The following is a 16,129-nucleotide window of genomic DNA, read 5'->3' on the forward strand; positions in this document are numbered from 1 at the left end:
GGAGGCCTCGCGGGTAGAGGAAGCCGTCACAGAGCCCGTTTTTCTCCCCGCAGCACCGAGAAGCAGTGCCTGCCTGGGCCACAGTCCTCCCAGTCCCCAAAATAGCTGCACAAACCCGAGCGGCCCGCTGGCCTGCGGCGCTGGGCGGAGCCACAGGCAGCTTATCACCCCCAGCCAAAGCGCTGCAGCCGCGCCCAGAGCTCGCCCTTTATAGCCAGTCCCTCGAGCCCCGCCCTAGCAACCGCCCCTAGCAACGCCTAGCTCCAGCGCTCTGCGGTCTTATCGGCCTCAGGCAGGTCTTTCCTGTCCCCTCCCCCACGCCAGCTCGCGTGACGCCAGGCCACGTGACTGCCTTCCGGAAAGGCGGGGGTGCGTGGAAACACGGGAGGCGGGGCGCTGGGAGACGAGGCCTTCCGTCATCGAGAGGCGACCGGATGACTGTGTCGCCTAGTGCCTGTCGCAGGCCAGAGGTTCCGTCACCAGACGAAATGGCGGAGGCTGCGGTGGTGGCGTGGGTTCGCGGCCCCGGTACCGTGTGGAAGGCGCTGCCGTGTGCCTCGGCTGGGTGCTCCGTGCGCGATGTGATCTACCGACACTGCCAGGAACAGGTGAGGGTCGCGGTTCCCGGGAAATGGGGGAAAGAGATCACCGAGCCAGGCTGGGTTCGTCGCTGGGTGCTTCTGACTATTATGGGGACATTCCTCTGCTAGTCTATGGCTGTCGTTGTTTTGCCCCCACGTCGTAAGAGAAAACTACATCCAGTTACTGCGCTTAGTCCAACCTTGACTACAAACTCTCGTTCTGTTTCTTTTATTCCCCAAAATGATACCTTTAAGGTTCTCTTCTTCTTACAGTCACATTATGGATAGGAGTATGGGTCTTACCGACCCATCAGGACATCCACCCAGGCCAGAGGACGGTTAGAGAAGAATATGGATTCATCCTGACAGAGCCAATCACTCACAGATGTTCTTGGGCCTCTTTAGACTCTGCCATGTGGATTTATGAAACCCTAGTTAAGTGCTTCTAAAGTTCTAAGCTTTAATTCCCAAAGAAGCAAGCTTATACTGACTAGGAAATCGCAAGCCTCTTCAATCATCTAAAGAATTTACTGGGCTCCCTGAGTCTAATTTTAATCTGGGCATTTGCTCTAGAACGGTTTTTCTGTATGACTGCACCTTCGTTGTAGTCTGTTTTCTCTGCTTGTTGTGTATAAACGTAATAAATGTTAAAGTACCAAATCTGGTCCTAAAGAGACTTGGACCAGTTCCAAGAACTTTCTAATTTCTTTGTCAAAAAAAAAAAAAAAAAAAAAAAGAAAATAAAAAAATCATTTAAAAATAAAAAAAAACATAAAAAAAAGGACAAGAAAGTCTTTCCTTGTAGCCCAGGATGGTCTCAACATACTGGAAGGCTGGGATTATTGGTGTGTCCCGCCACATCTAGCCTTTGTTTTCTTCTCTATACTGCAGTCTAGTAAGAAAAACAACTTTTTTTTTTAATCATTCGAATTCAGATATTTTCCAAAACAGGTGACTTTCAGTGTATTTGAAGAATAATTTTCATGTTTTATTTTTAAACTTAAAATTAATCCATAAACAATAGAATCTTAACAATGAGGAGTGTTGGAAATACACTTTTGTGAAAGGACCCAGAAATAAGGCTGGGCCTGGTGGTGTGCGCCTCTAATCTCAGCACTTGAGGGTTTGGGGGGTCTCAGCCACGTCTCTGTAGTGGCCTTAGGGCAGCCTGGACTATGTGAAACCCTGTTTGAAAACAAAACAGCCTCCTATCACCTCGTCCTCAGATTTAACAGAGGTAATGTACATGGACTATAGGAGACCAGACATCCAGAAGAAGAACCCCATAGGTAGATGTTTGGATAACAGGTAAAAGGAAACAGTTACCAGAGAACATTTGAGTCTGTCTGTTACTTAACAACAGTAAATGTGAATGCAAGCAGCTTACTAAGAACAGTTTGATGAACTAGAAAAAAATCAAAATCGTGTAAGTTCACACTACACTTTTTAAAGCAAAATGGTTCTGATTCATGAAAAAGTTTTCTCTTTCACTGACAGAGGAAGAACTCTGCCTTGTTGTTCCTTAGCCTTAACAGACATCAGTAAAGGTGACTACAAGTTAATAGGAAACTCCCAAGGACATTCTGCAGTAGTAAAATGCTGTAAAGACTTTGACGATCTACTCCTTTCTTATTTGCTGGGGGAAAAGTTGGTTTTAAAAACCAGAGGTGAGAGGAATTCAGCTGCTGGAGGTGTCAGTGAGATAGAGACTTTCTGCTGCCCTTTGTCACAAAGGCCCAGGTGTGTGTACAGCTTCCAGTTAGGGGTTCCTGAATAGAATATTCTTTTTTTTTTTTTTTTGGCTTTTTGAGACAGAGTTTCTCTGTGTAGCCCTGGCTGTCCTGGAACTCACTTTGTCGACCAGGCTGGCCTCTAACTCAGAAATCCGCCTGCCCCTGCCTCCCGAGTGCTGGGATTAAAGGCGTGTGCCACCACGCCGGCTCTGAATAGAATATTCTGTATCCAAAATTTGTAGTTCCAAGGGAAGAGGAGTCTGGGTGTGTTCAACAGTCCAAGCTTGACATTGACCCGTTTAAACTTCCCCTAATCTCTTTTCCTGTAGCGATGCTTGTTTTTTTTTTTTTTTTTTGACAGGGTTTCTCTGTGTAGCCCTGGCTGTCCTGGAACTCACTCTGTAGACCAGGCTGGCCTCGAACTCAGAAATCCACCTGCCTCTGCCTCCCAAATGCTGGGATTAAAGGCGTGCGCCACCACGCCCGGCTGATGCTCGCTTTTTTATTAGGGACTGGAGACGTTTCCCAGGTTTCTCTGCAGCTCCTCACGGCAGAGGGTCAGCACATTTGACCTATATTTGACCTTAGTGGGCTGCACGTGTATCTCTGGTGCTTAGGCTGGTAGGCTGGTCCCGCAAAGGTATGGGTGAATACAGTGGATTTGGAGCATTTTATAATCTACACACTTGATAAAATAGGAATTCTTCCTAATTCTTTTTTTTCTACTAGAGACTTAATAGACAGGATTTTTTTTTTTTTTTAAGATTTATTTATTTTATGTGAGTACACTGTTGCTCTCTTCAGACACACCAGAAGAGGGCATCGGATCTCATAACAAGTGAGATATACAGACATATAATACACTTACAACAATGAAAAGTGATTTTAAAAGGAAATCTTTTTATAAAAAGGAATTAAGGTACAGCTTTGATTCAATCTCTGCCCCTCACTGAACAATTTTGTTTGGAAATAAAGTTTCTGCTTTCACATTAATGTCTTTCAAAGTTATTTAAAAATTTGGAGCCAGTCACTTTTATACCAGCGTTAGAGAGGCAGAGGCATGTGAGTTTGAGGATAGCCTGGTCTACAGTGAGAGCTCCAGGACAGCCAAATCTACAAAGAGAAACCCTGTCTCAAAAAAACAAAACAAAAAATTTACATATAATATTTATTACATATAAAGATGTTAAAGTGGTTTTTAGTTTATAAACAATATGAGGTGAATCTTTATAACTTAAGGTAGACAGTTTCATGGACAAAACAACCCTTTATCCTAATTTTGTGTAGATGGCCCCAGTCCCCAGCTGGGGAAGCCCTATCTCTTGTTTGCAGTGGTGTCTCCTGTACCTTCTCATCACTGAGAAGGATAGAGACTGCTTCTCTTCACATTAGCACGTTGTCTTCCAGCCCTGTATACAGCCTGCCCTTCTCTTGCTGTGGGTGAAATTACCTTCTTTGTACAGTTGGCTTCTCTTGATGACATTGCCAAGAGAGTCTGTTGGAGGATTGTCACCTGTGGAATTGACCTGTGGAATTGCCTGGGAATCATTTTCTTAATTGCCAGTTGATATAGGAAGGCCAAGGCTACTGTGGCTGTATAGTGACCAGGCTATCCTGGAACTCACAGAGATCTGTCGTCTGCCTCTGCCATCCATGTTCTGGGATTAAAGGCATGGTCACCTTTCCAGGCCAGTAGTTGTTTTTTTCTTTTTCTTTTTCTTTTTTCTTTTTTATGGTTTTTCGAGACAGGGTTTCTCTGTGTAGCCCTGGCTGTCCTGGAACTCACTCTGTAGACCAGGCTGGCCTCCAACTCAGAAATCTGCCGGCCTCTGCCTCCCAAGTGCTGGGATTAAAGGCATGCGCCACCACGCCCAGCTTTCAGGGCAGTAGTTTCATTTAGAGTGAAACCTAAAATTCTCACCGAGTGTGATGGTGCACACCCTGGTGTCTTGCAAGTTTGAGTAGACAGTCTAGGCTACATATTGAGATAAGAACTCTACTACAAAAACAAAACAAAAACACCTAAAATGTACTCCTGACTCTTCCTTCTCCTCTTTCCCTACTTACATATGTCAGGGTGATAAGGCGTTTTAAGCTTTGGATCAGTTTTGATATTAAATTGACCCCCAGTGTATAAAGGTCAGGAGAAATGAGTGAGACTTCTGCCTTGCTAGATCTGAGCCCTGTGTATGCACTACCGTGATTCACGTGACCTGTAAGAGAGGAGGATGCATCGGTTATTGCAGGAAACTGTACCCAACACAGGTTTGGTCATTTTTGTTTTTAGCTCAACAAACAGTAATCTAACCTATTAGCTGCTTAAGGTGATTAATAGGAGAGTAAGTTGGGCCTCGTCTAATGTCATAAGGGCTTTAAAAGCGTGCTCTTGTCTCTAGGAAATTCCCGTGGAATGCTTCTTTGTGAAGTGCAATGGAGTCCTTGTTGATGCCGGTGATGAGCTGCAGCATGGAGCTGTGTACAGTTTGGAGCCCAGGCTTTGTGGGGGGAAAGGAGGTAGGTGGTGCTGATGGCTCTGTATAGCAGCCTGTGAAATGGAGACTTGCTGGTCTCTGGTATACCAACCTTGGGTTGCCTTGTGAAATCATTTACATTAAGTTTTGGGTAATTTTTTTTTTTTTTTTTTTTTGGTATATTCTCTTTGAGTAAAAAATAACTCTTAGAAATCCCAGCTTCTCCAGCTAGGCTGCACTTTAAGGAGGCTAGACGATAAAAGTCACCATTGTTCCTTCCAGTTTGTTGAAGAGCAAGCTTTCAAACAATCATTGCCTGCTCTTTTCAAAATTTGTCTCCTGTTGTGCTCTTCTAAGGGTGACCCAAAATGATCTTAGGAAACAGGTTTTCCCAGGTCAGGTAGATTAAGGTCCTGGCCGTACTGATAAGTTAGAAAAGCAAAGAGGGCTGGAGAGATGGCTCAGTGGTTAGGAACACTGGCTGTGAGAGACTCTGACTGAGGGGCTGGAGAGATGGCTCAGTGGTTAGGAACACTGGCTGTGAGAGACTCTGACTGAGCAGAGTCTTTAGAGAACCAGGGTTCAATTCCCAGCACCCACATGGCAGCTCACAACTGTCTGTAACTCTAGTTCCCGGGGACCCATGGCGCTGGGCATGCATGTGGTACACATATATGGGCATACAGGCAAAATACCCATACACATAAAGTAAACCTTTTGGTTTGGTTTGGTTTTTTTCAGACAGGGTTTCTTTGTGTAATAGAGCTTTGGCTGTCCTGGAACTCGCTTTGTAGATAGGCTGGCCTCAAACTCAGAGATCAGCCTGCTTCTGCCTCCCGAGTGCTGAGATCAAAGGTGAGAGCCACCACACCCAGCAAATAATTAAATCTGAAGAGGAGGAGGAAGAAGCATGCAGACCGCACTAAGCTGTCGGTTTCTTTGGATGCACAAACCTCTCCTCTCCTCTCCTCTCCTCTCCTCTCCTCTCCTCTCCCCTCCCCTCCCCTTTTCTTTTCCTTCCTTCCTTCCTTCCTTCCTTCCTTCCTTCCTATTTTTTTGTTTGTTTGTTTGTTTTGTTTTGTTTTGTTTTTCAAGACAGGGTTTCTCTAAGTAGCCCTGGCTGTCCTGGAATTCACTCTGTAGACCAGGCTAGCCTGAACTCAGAGATCCCCCTGCTTCTGCCTCCCCAGTGCTGGGATCAAAGGTGTGTGCCACCACTGCCTGGCACACAAGCATATTCTTAAGTTTTCTCAGAGTAGTCATCCTGCCTGTTGAAATGTGTTCCTAAGAAAGCAACTTAAGGTTGCCCTTCCCTTAAACATTATTTGTCTTTAAGACAAGGTTTTGAGAAGTAGTTCAAACTGGCCTCAAACTTGTGGCAAGTCTGCTGCCTCAGTTTCCCAATTTCTGGAATTATAGATGGGTGCCATCATGCCAGGCTCACTTCATAACTTTGAAGTTTTTGATTTGTTTCTTTGTTAATTTATTGTGACATTGCTACAGGGTGACTGTAACTAGTCTGATCTTGAACTCGCAGTATAGCCCAGGCTGGTCTCAAATTCACTTCAGTTTTCCTCCTTCAACCTTCATGTAGTGTATGAGCCACCATACCTGCATAGTCCAGGCTGACCTTAGACCCACAGATCCACTTGCCTCTGTTCCTCTCTAGATGGTTTTAAACACAGTTGATATAGATGCTACTGGTGGCTAATGTGGTGCGCTTCTTACAGCAAGTTTGTGCTGAGGGGAAGTCACAGGCTTTCCTGTCATGAGCCACTGTCTGTGTCATCACATAAGTCTTATAATTCTGTACATGTGGTGTGTTATTCCTGTGCATGTGTATGGGTTAGTTTGTTATGCAGAGGCCGTGGGTTGAACGGGTTGTCTTCCTCGATCACTCTTCACTTTGTCTGTGGAGACAAGGTTTCTCACTGACCCTGGAGCTCATCAGTTTGCCCAGTGAACCCCAGGGATCCTCTAGTCCTGTTGCTGGGGTTATAAGCGTGTGTCCTGTCCAGCTTGTACGTGGAGCTGAGAGTCCAGACGCAGTTCATATGTGGTTATACAGCAGGCAAGTTACTGACTGAGCTGCCTCTGAAGACTTCACATAGTTCTTCATCTAGGAACCTTGGTCTGGCTTTGGCTAAAGCTTTTCATGGATCCTACTGTACTGTACAGTACAGCATTCAAATTGATGGAAACTTTAGTTTCCTGGGTAAAATCTTAGATGTCCATTTTCTTTTCAAAAAGAAAAAGAAAGATTGGCGTTCATTTTTAGTCTTAAAGGCTATTTTTATCAACCTTCCTTGTATCCCTAACCCTCTTATCTGTGTATTTTGGTTTCAGGTTTTGGGTCTATGCTTCGAGCACTTGGTGCACAGATAGAGAAAACAACCAATAGAGAAGCCTGCAGGGATCTCAGTGGGAGGAGATTACGAGATGTCAATCATGAGAAAGCGTAAGCTATCCCCTTTCAGTTAAATCTCTGTCTTAGTTGGGGTTTTATTACTGTGAAGAGAAGCCATGACCACAGCAACTCTTATAGTGGTAGACATTTAATTGGGGCTGACTTACAGTTTCAGAGGTACAGTTCATTATCATGGCAGGAAGCATGGCAGTGTGCAAGTAGATATGGCACTGGAGAAGGCACCAAGAATTCAACATCTTGATCTGAAGGCGGCCAGAAACAACTGTCTTCTGCAAGAAGCCTGGAGGAGCCTCTTGATTCCACACTGTGGAGCCTGAACACAGGAGACCTCAAAGCCCATTGTCTTAGTCAGGGTTTCTGTTCCTGCACAAACACCACGACCAAGAAGCAAGTTGGGGAGGAAAGGGTTTATTCAGCTTATACTTCCACACTGCTGTTCATCACCAAAGGAAGTCAGGACTGGAACTCAAGCAGGGCAGGAAGCAGGAGCTGATGCAGAGGCCATGGAGGGATGTTTCTTACTGGCTTGTTTCCCCTGGCTTGCTCAGCCTGCTCTCTTATAGAACCCAAGAATACAAGCCCAAGGTTGGCACCTCCCACAAAGGGCCCTCCCACTCTTGATCACTAATTGAGAAAATGCCTTACAGCTGGATCTCATGGAGGCGTTTCTTTAAGGGAGGCTCCTTTCTCTGTGATAACTCCAGCTTGTGTCAAGTTGACACACCCAATCAGTCAGTACACCCACTTACACAATGATGTATTTCCTCTAACAAAGCCACACCTCCTAATAGTGCCATTCCCCATGGCCAAGCATTTAAACACATGAATGTATGGGGCCAAAACTATTCAAACCACCACAGTCTTTTACAGTATTGTGACATTCAACATGACATACCTTTCTGGAGAAGTGTCGTAATATGATTAGGAGTCCATTAATTGTCTAGGGAACATCTTTTTATATAGTCAAAATGCTTGGGGATGAGTTCTGGGAAATACCTTATCAACAGAATTCCTAATGGAGCACCACAGAGGGAGCATTAGAGAGTGCAGATGAAGAGATTGATGGACTGATGCATGAGTGTGGCTTGTGAGACATGGCATACGGTTTCCCAGGAAACTTGTTAGGCTTGTTTGTCTCTTGTGTTTCTGTTTTTTGAGATAGGATCTCTCTCTGCAGCTCTGGCTATCCTTTAGCTCACAGGGTGGCCTTGAACTCACAGAGATCTGCTTGCCTCTGCCTCCCAGTGCTGGGTTTAAAGTTGTTCGACACCATGCCCAGCATAAGTAAACTTGACTCAAGGCAGAGGTGTAAGTGAAGCAGTACACTAGAGCAGCAGTGTGGTTTGGTGGTAGAACACTTGCCTAAGGTCTTGGGTTTGATCCCTGTGATCACCCTCCCCTCAATAACTAGGTCAGTGGTATTAGCAAGCAGTATGTCCTGTGCTTGACTGTTCTGTACTTTTAAACTACTTGTAGCTGGAGGTGTTGTGTTTTTTTTTTTAATAACACACAAACAGGTGAATAAATATTACTATGACTACAGTGTTACAGAGTTTTCCAAAGCTGGGCAGTGGTGGCACACGCCTTTAATCCCAGCACTCAGGAGGCAGAGGCAGGCGGATTTCTGAGTTCGAGGCCAGCCTGGTCTACAGAGTGAGTTCCAGGACAGCCAGGGCTACACAGAGAAACCAAAAAAAAAAAAAAAAGAGTTTCTCAAGTCCTTTGCAGTATGGGACCACCTTTATATGCATGGTCTGCCGTTGATCTAAGTGCTGTGTGACATGTGATGTGTAAGCGATGTGTAAGCCTGTGTACAGTATACCATCCAGTTACATCCCCTCCCTTCCCCAGGATGGCTGAGTGGGTAAAACAGCAAGCCGAGCGAGAGGCTGAAAAGGAGCAAAGGCGCCTGGAGAGACTGCAGCGGAAGCTTGCCGAGCCTGCACACTGCTTCACCAGTCCCGACTACCAGAGGCAGTGCCATGAGATGGCTGAGCGTCTGGAGGACTCAGTTCTCAAAGGTAAGAGCGAGGGCCCCTCCGCATGCCCTGCGAGCCCTGGAGCCTCTGCTCCAAACTCAGCACAGCCTGTTATCACATGCCAACCCTCCGCCACACCCAGCAAACTTGGCACAGATGCAGCATTTGCGTGCTTCTCTGGAAATTCCTTAGGCTCCTTAGCCTAGCCTCTAATGGCTGAGCCATCTTTCCAGTTCATCTTTTTTTCTTCCCCTCTCAGTGCTGGGCTAGGGGAAGTCTTCAGGAGTTGTGTACATACATCAGCATATTTAAAACATCCAAGGTAGTGTCCTGGGCCGGTCGTGAGTCCAGTTAATTTAAAGGGACTTTTCATCAAAAAGACTAGGACAAGGAAGACATATGTAAACAACTGTTAGCTATGAACCTTCAGCTTCAAGTTACAAATTGCATGTTGTGTTTTAAAAATACTGTTCTAAACTGGGTGTGGTGGTACACTTTTAATCCCAGCACTTGTGAGTCAGAGGCAGGTGGATCTCTGCGAGTTCAAGATTCATCCCCCACCCCCACCCCCATCCCCCGGTCTATAGAGAGAGTTCCAGGACAGCCAGGGCTATACATAAAAACCCTGTCTAGAAAAAATGAAAGAAAAAGCCAAAAATCCAGACAGTGTCCTAGCTAGGAGTGATGGTGACGCATGTGACCCTCCCACTAGAGCAGTGCACACAGGATCAGGGATCAGGGTCATCTCCAGCTACACAGTGTGTTGAGGCTAGCTTGGGCTGAATGAGGCCTGGCCACAAATAAGTGTGGTTCCATAATGGGTTTTCTGCATTTGAGATTAATCTCATAACCATTTAAAAATTTGTTATGACAATTTACATTCATCAGGTGAGGAACAGCCATAACTAAGTCTGTGTGAAAACTACATAAAGAAACTTGTTAATTTTTTAAAAAGAAATTTAAATACAGAGCTTCAGATTATAGATTGTATCCTGACAGCAACTGGCTAAATTTTCACTTAGGTATGCAGGCTGCCTCCAGCAAGATGGTATCAGCAGAAATCACTGAGACTCGGAAACGGCCTAACAAGTCAAAAACGGACCAGGGAACTGGTGCAAAGAAAAGGAAATGCTTTTGGTGAGTCCCTCCTGTTTCCTCCACATGATGTTGGAGGACCTGAGTGCCGTTTCCACCTTGTCTGTTAGCACAAGTGCCAGCCAGTCCTCCTCTCCCCTTTCCTCCTGATTTTCTTCTTCTTTTTTTAATTTTTAAGATTTATGTATTCTATGTGTGTGAATACACTGTAGCTGTCTTCAGACACACCAGAAGAGGGCATCAGATCCCATTACAGATGGTTGTGAGCCAGCATGTGGTTGCTGGGAATTGAACTCAGGACCTCTGGAAGAACAGTTGGTGCTCTTCACCACTGAACCATCTCTAGCCCCCGATTTTCTCTTGTTTGTTTCTTTCTAATATTATGTGAAATAGGGTATTGCTCTGCCTACCAGGCTGCCCTTCAGCCTTGGGGCTCTCCTGTGTCAGCCTTCTCTGCTTGGATTGCAGATCACCAACATGGGCTCCCACACCCAGGGCTCAAAGAAGCACATTTTTAAGTAGCACTGATGGGAGCTCGAATTTCCAGAGCACTCAGGCTTCAGATTGTATTGATTAGTGCCCTGTATACACTCGTGGTGTTTTCTGCATTGGAAGCCATTCAGCAGAATCTGAACAATAAATTTGGGTGTGCATGGTCTGTGGGTGTGGGTGTGCATATGCACATGCTATTCTCTTAAAATTACCCTTGAAACTTTTCCTTTCTGTATTAATTCCAACTGTTGATAGTTAGACACAGTAAGAAGCCATATGAAAATGCTTTGGTTTGACAGTGCTGGCGAGAGCATGGCGCTCACGTCTGGCTTCACAGTGGTTGAATGCAGTCCTCTCTAGTTGTTTCCCCTTCTGTTTATGCCTCAGACGTACTTTTCTGAAACTTGCCTACTCGCCATCTTAAGCTAGCCTGTATTCCTTAGACAGAGATGCCTCCATGCAGGGAGAGAGGTATAGGCTGGGAATGGAGTCACGTCCTTCTGCTTCTTCCCACAGGTTGGGAATGGATGGGCTGGAGGCTGCTGAGGGATCCAGTACTGGAAGCTCAGAGGACAGCTCAGAGGATGACAGTGAGGATGCTCCTGGGACTTCGGAGCAGAGCTGCTGTGCTCGGGAAAATGGCAGTGATGCTGTAGAGGTGGCAGCCGACCGACCCAGCAGTCCTCAGAGCTCAGCATCTGGTACACACTCTGAGTCACCTGAAAAGCTTCAGAACCCCACTGAGCCAGGACAGGGCATGGAGAACACAGGAACTGAGCCAGGAGACACCTCTGACAAGGACGACGCAAGGAAGACAGTCACAGAAACAGAGGAGAGTCCCCAGCCCACAGAAAAGGACCAAAAGACAGGAATGTCTGCTGGGGACAGAGCTGCCATGGCTTTGTCTGCAGAAGACAGGAAAAGTGTCCCTGCTGCTAATCTGGAGGAAAACAACTCAGGAGACACAGTATGTTGGGGTTTTCACTATTTAAAAAAACAAAAAGGCTGGGGGGTGTGCTGGTGTAGTGCCTGCTTTCCGTCCCAGCACTCAGGATGCAGAGGTAGGTTAATCTCTTGAGTTCAAGGCCAGCCTGGTCTGCAGAGCGAGTTTCCAGAGCAGCCAGGGCTACACAAAGAAACCATATCTCAAACAAACAGACAAACAAAACCAAGCAAACAGACTGGAGAGATGGCTCAGTGGTTAAGAGCACTGACTGCTCTTCCAGAGGGCCCGAGTTCCAGCAACCACATGTGGCTCCCAACCATCTGTAATGGGATCTGATGCCCAGTTTCATGTGTCTGAAGACAGCAACAGTGTACACGTGTACATGAAAATAAATAAATCTTAACAAACAACAGCAGCAACAGAAATAGAGTGCGAACACAAGGGAGTGGAACTTGCTATGTAGACCAGGCTGGCCCCAGAGTGAAGCTCTTCCTGCCTCTACCTCTCCGGCACTGGGATACAGGCATGTGCCACCGACCCAGCCCTTGCCATTTCTTTTCTAATGTTTTTCTTACGTATGGCTCATCTGCTTGCATGTGTGTCTGTGTGGGAAGTGCATGCATGGCACCCATGGGGACCACAGGAGGGCATTGGGTCCACTGGGGGCCCAGGCCATGTCCTCTGGGAGAGCAGGCAGTGCTCTTAGCCTCCGAGCCTTAGCCTCCCTCCGAGCCTTAGCCTCCGAGCCGCCTGTCTCTCCGCCCCTTTAGTTTGGTTGGGTTTTGTTGTTGTTTTGTTTGTTTGAGATAGGGTCTCACTTCTGTGTCTGGCTTGGGACTCTAGTCCAGGCTGCCTTGAACTCAGTGTAATTTCCACCTTCTAAATCTGTGACTACAAAGTAATTTACTGCAGGGTTTGGGTTTTTTTGTTTTGTTTTTTTTTGTTTGTTTGTTTTTGGTGGGGGGTTGGGGTAGTAGTGTCTGATCTGCACAGTAAATGGTTAAGATGCGGATGTGCCTCTTCCCCAACAGCTGCTTAGTCAAAAACATTTAATCTCACAGATGAGAAGCTTGCCCCTGTAAGCTCTGAAATTACACTGTTCTGCCACTAGGTGGTGTCCTTAGTGTCAAGTTTTTCAGTTCTAGGATAGGGCTTCACATATAGCCTTGTTTGGAATTTTTCTTTTCCTTTTTTCTTGTTCTTTTTTTTTTTTTTTTTTAAGTGTTTTTGTTTGTTTGTTTTATGGTTGAGGAGAAGGTTTTTAATGTAGATAGGAGAGAGAGTACAGCCAGAGGCATCTGAAAAGGCTTCAGATTGAATTGGGCCGTGGGGGGTTGGAGATGTGGACAGAGAGGGGGATGGAGGGCAGGATGCGGGGCAAGTGCACCCATAGCAGAGCTGAGGACCCAGAGAACCAAGGGAGTAAATGGCAAAAATGGCAGGTTTCTATAGAAACGAGAATCATGGCAAGGACTATCCCTAGCGCTCATGTGACGGTGAAAGGAGAGAGCAGAGCCAGAGTTGTCCTCACACATGCCCACACATGTCACACACAGGAAGGAAAGGACATTACGTTTCAGGGTGTGGGGGGAGATGGCTCAGTTAAGAGCACTGGCCTCTCTGCCAGAGGACCTGGGTTTGACTCAGCACGCGCATGCACACAGCTGTCTTTAACTCTAGTGCCAAAGGATCTGATACCCCACCCCCACCCCTTGGCTCTGAGGGCACCAAGCACATACGCAGTTCTCAGACATACCTGCGGGCAAAATACCCATACACATAAAATAAAACTTTAAGAAGGAAGGAAAATCCTTGCATGGCCTTAGAAGTGTTTAGTTTTGTCTGAAAGTCTATGAAGGTGTTTTAGGAAGAAGAGCTGTGAGCCCATCACACACATCTTCCTTAATCACGATGTAAGTGGAAACACGTTGGTCTCCTTACATAGCTAGAACTGAAAGCTCGAAGCTCGTGGAGCTCAGGGTCAGAGGAAGCATGGCTATCCACCAGGGTTAGCCTTTGGGTACCTGCTCTTACTTACGGTAAGAGTAGGCCTGGTCTGTATTACTGCTGAGACTCTGTAACTGATGAAATCTGAAAAGAAAGAGTAACATTAAGAACATGTTCTGGGTGTGGTGGCGCACGCCTTTAATCCCAGCACTTGGGAGGCGGAGGCAGGCGGATTTCTGAGTTCGAGGCCAACCTGGTCTACAAAGTGAGTTCCAGGACAGCCAGGGCTACACAGAGAAACCCTGTCTCGGGAAAAAAAAAGTAGATGTTCTGAGCTGGGAGTGCTGCGGCTTCACCTCTAACACCCCAGCACTTGGGAGGGAGGCAGAGGCCAGAGTGCTGCTAAATGTTTGAGGCCAGGGATACATACATAGCAAGACCCAGTCTTAAAAAGCCAAAAATAGATGCCAGGTATGGTGGTGCGTGCCTGTATCCTAGCCCTTGAGAGGCAGAGACAGGAGGGTGAGTTCAAGGCCAGCTTCAGCTACATAAGCAAATTCAAAGTTAGCTTTGAGTATATGAGACCCTATTGTGGTACTGAAGGGAGGAATTGTATGCATGTCACTGTCGTGAATGTTTCTAGATACAGAGAGGTCAAGTCAGTAGCAGGGAGAAAGTACAGTGAATGGCACTTCCTTAAAAACAGAATGCGGTGGGTCTTCAGTCTTCAGAGGAAGGGGAGGACCTGGCTTTAATGTTTCCTGTTCCCATCAGGCTCTTGGTCTGGAAGCGGTGGATCTGTCAGCATTCAGCTCCGCGGCCGAGTTGGAGTCGCTGGGTTTGGAGAGGCTCAAGTGTGAACTGATGGCCCTTGGACTGAAGTGTGGGGGGACCCTGCAGGAGCGCGCAGCCAGGCTCTTCGCTGTCAGAGGCCTCGCAAAGGAGCTCATTGACCCAGCTTTATTTGCCAAGCCTTCCAAGGGGAAGAAGAAGTGAATTTCCTTGGCACACTTCCTCCACTGTGACAGACTTGTGGCCAGTGTTCCTTTTGATACTAAAAGACAGTTTTTTAATAATTCGGTTCTAACTAGTCTCTTTTCTAACTAGTCTCTTTTCAGTGGTACCTGGGCTTGAGGTTTTATATGTTATTTTTTTCTTTGTTTTTGTAAGAGACTTTCTCTGTAGCCCAGACTGACCAAGGACTGTGTAGTTCACTTTGGTTTCAAACTTGCGGCGATCCTCCTGTCTCGGGCATGAGCTGCTGCACCTGCTTTCCCAGAGATGTATACATTTCTTTGGCTTTATATACTGTGTCACTTGAGTAAGATATTTTCAAGAAATGTATTTGTATAACCCAAAGCAGTCAGGTTTGTAGACAACAGTTATTCATAACATTCATTTTAAAAACTTGTTTCTCTTTGGGGGGGGAGAATATGAGAGAATGAGTGTGTGTGTGTGTGTGTGTGTGTGTGTGTGTGTGTGTGTGTGTGTGACTGACCAGGGATGGAGCCTAGCTGTTTCCAGGCCTCTCACACTGGGGATTTTTATTCTAGCTAGGGGCCTATTTTGTTTGGTTTTCAAAGAATCAGGTTTTTAGCTTTGTGGATTTTTCTCAGTTGTTGATCAGTTGTTGATCTCATTGGCGTTTGAATTTTATTTCCTCTCCTACATGCCTCCTTGTGGTTATCATTTTTCTTTAGCTCCTAAGTCTTTAATCACTGGTTATAGATATTATTATTATTATTATTATTAGTGTATTGCCCAATTAGCAAATGTTTATATTTTCTGTAAATGTTTTATTGATAGTGACTATCTGACTATTCAGGACAGAAGGTACCTGGCATCCTTTTTGTGACTGACCCAGGATAGGGTCTGACATGATCTGTGCTGCGTGCTGTTGGAAGGAACATATCCTCAGTTGGCAGCAGGCAGTGCTCTGGACACCTATTATGTGAGGGGTTAGTCGGATCATTCAGATGACCTGCCTTCGCTGGTTTATTTTCATAAGGAACTAAGAGCAAACTCAAATCTCAATTATCATTGTGGCAGTTGCCTCTTTTTGAGATTAAAAATAACTTCATTAGTGTTTGCTAAGTTGTCGGTTGTATATTAATTCAGTGACCTTATATATGTATGTTTCTGCATTGCCTTAATATGTCTGGCTCTGGGCTGGAGAGATGGCTCAGTGGTAAAGAGCATTGCCTGCTCGAAGGTCCTGAGTTCAAATCTCAGCAACCACAGGGTGGCTCACAACCATCCGTAATGAGATCTGACACCCTCTTCTGGTGCGTCTGAAGACAGCTACAGTGTACTTAGATATAATAATAAAGAAATCTTTAGGCTGGGGACCAGAACTAACAGGGTCGACCGAAGCGAACAGGTACTGAATTCAAAATTCCCAGCAACCACATAATGGCTCATAGCCATCAGTACAGCTACAGTGTACTCATATACTCT

At 45.9% G+C, this 16,129-nt stretch overlaps 1 protein-coding gene across 1 annotated transcript; it reads left to right on the forward strand.

Annotated features, from left to right (window-relative positions):
- Positions 1–441: 441 nt before the first annotated feature.
- On the forward strand, positions 442–15,897 carry Sde2 (SDE2 telomere maintenance homolog). Its single transcript, XM_021198886.2, has 7 exons — positions 442–608; positions 4,711–4,828; positions 7,132–7,243; positions 9,065–9,234; positions 10,215–10,329; positions 11,296–11,746; positions 14,447–15,897. The coding sequence occupies exons 1-7, from the start codon at positions 489–491 to the stop codon at positions 14,666–14,668; spliced, it is 1,308 nt and encodes a 435-aa protein (XP_021054545.1). The 5' UTR covers positions 442–488; the 3' UTR covers positions 14,669–15,897.
- The last annotated feature ends 232 nt before the right edge of the window (positions 15,898–16,129 follow it).

The sequence above is a fragment of the Mus pahari genome, chromosome 5 (assembly GCF_900095145.1).
Source record: "Mus pahari chromosome 5, PAHARI_EIJ_v1.1, whole genome shotgun sequence".
Classification (NCBI taxonomy): Eukaryota; Metazoa; Chordata; class Mammalia; order Rodentia; family Muridae; genus Mus; species Mus pahari.

Coding starts and splice junctions, on each gene's coding strand:
- Sde2 (XM_021198886.2), top strand. CDS start 489: ATGGCGGAGGCTGCGGTGGTGGCGTGGGTTCGCGGCCCCGGTACCGTG. Junction 609..4,710: donor ACCGACACTGCCAGGAACAG/GTGAGGGTCGCG, acceptor TCTTGTCTCTAG/GAAATTCCCGTGGAATGCTT. Junction 10,330..11,295: donor AAGAAAAGGAAATGCTTTTG/GTGAGTCCCTCC, acceptor TTCTTCCCACAG/GTTGGGAATGGATGGGCTGG.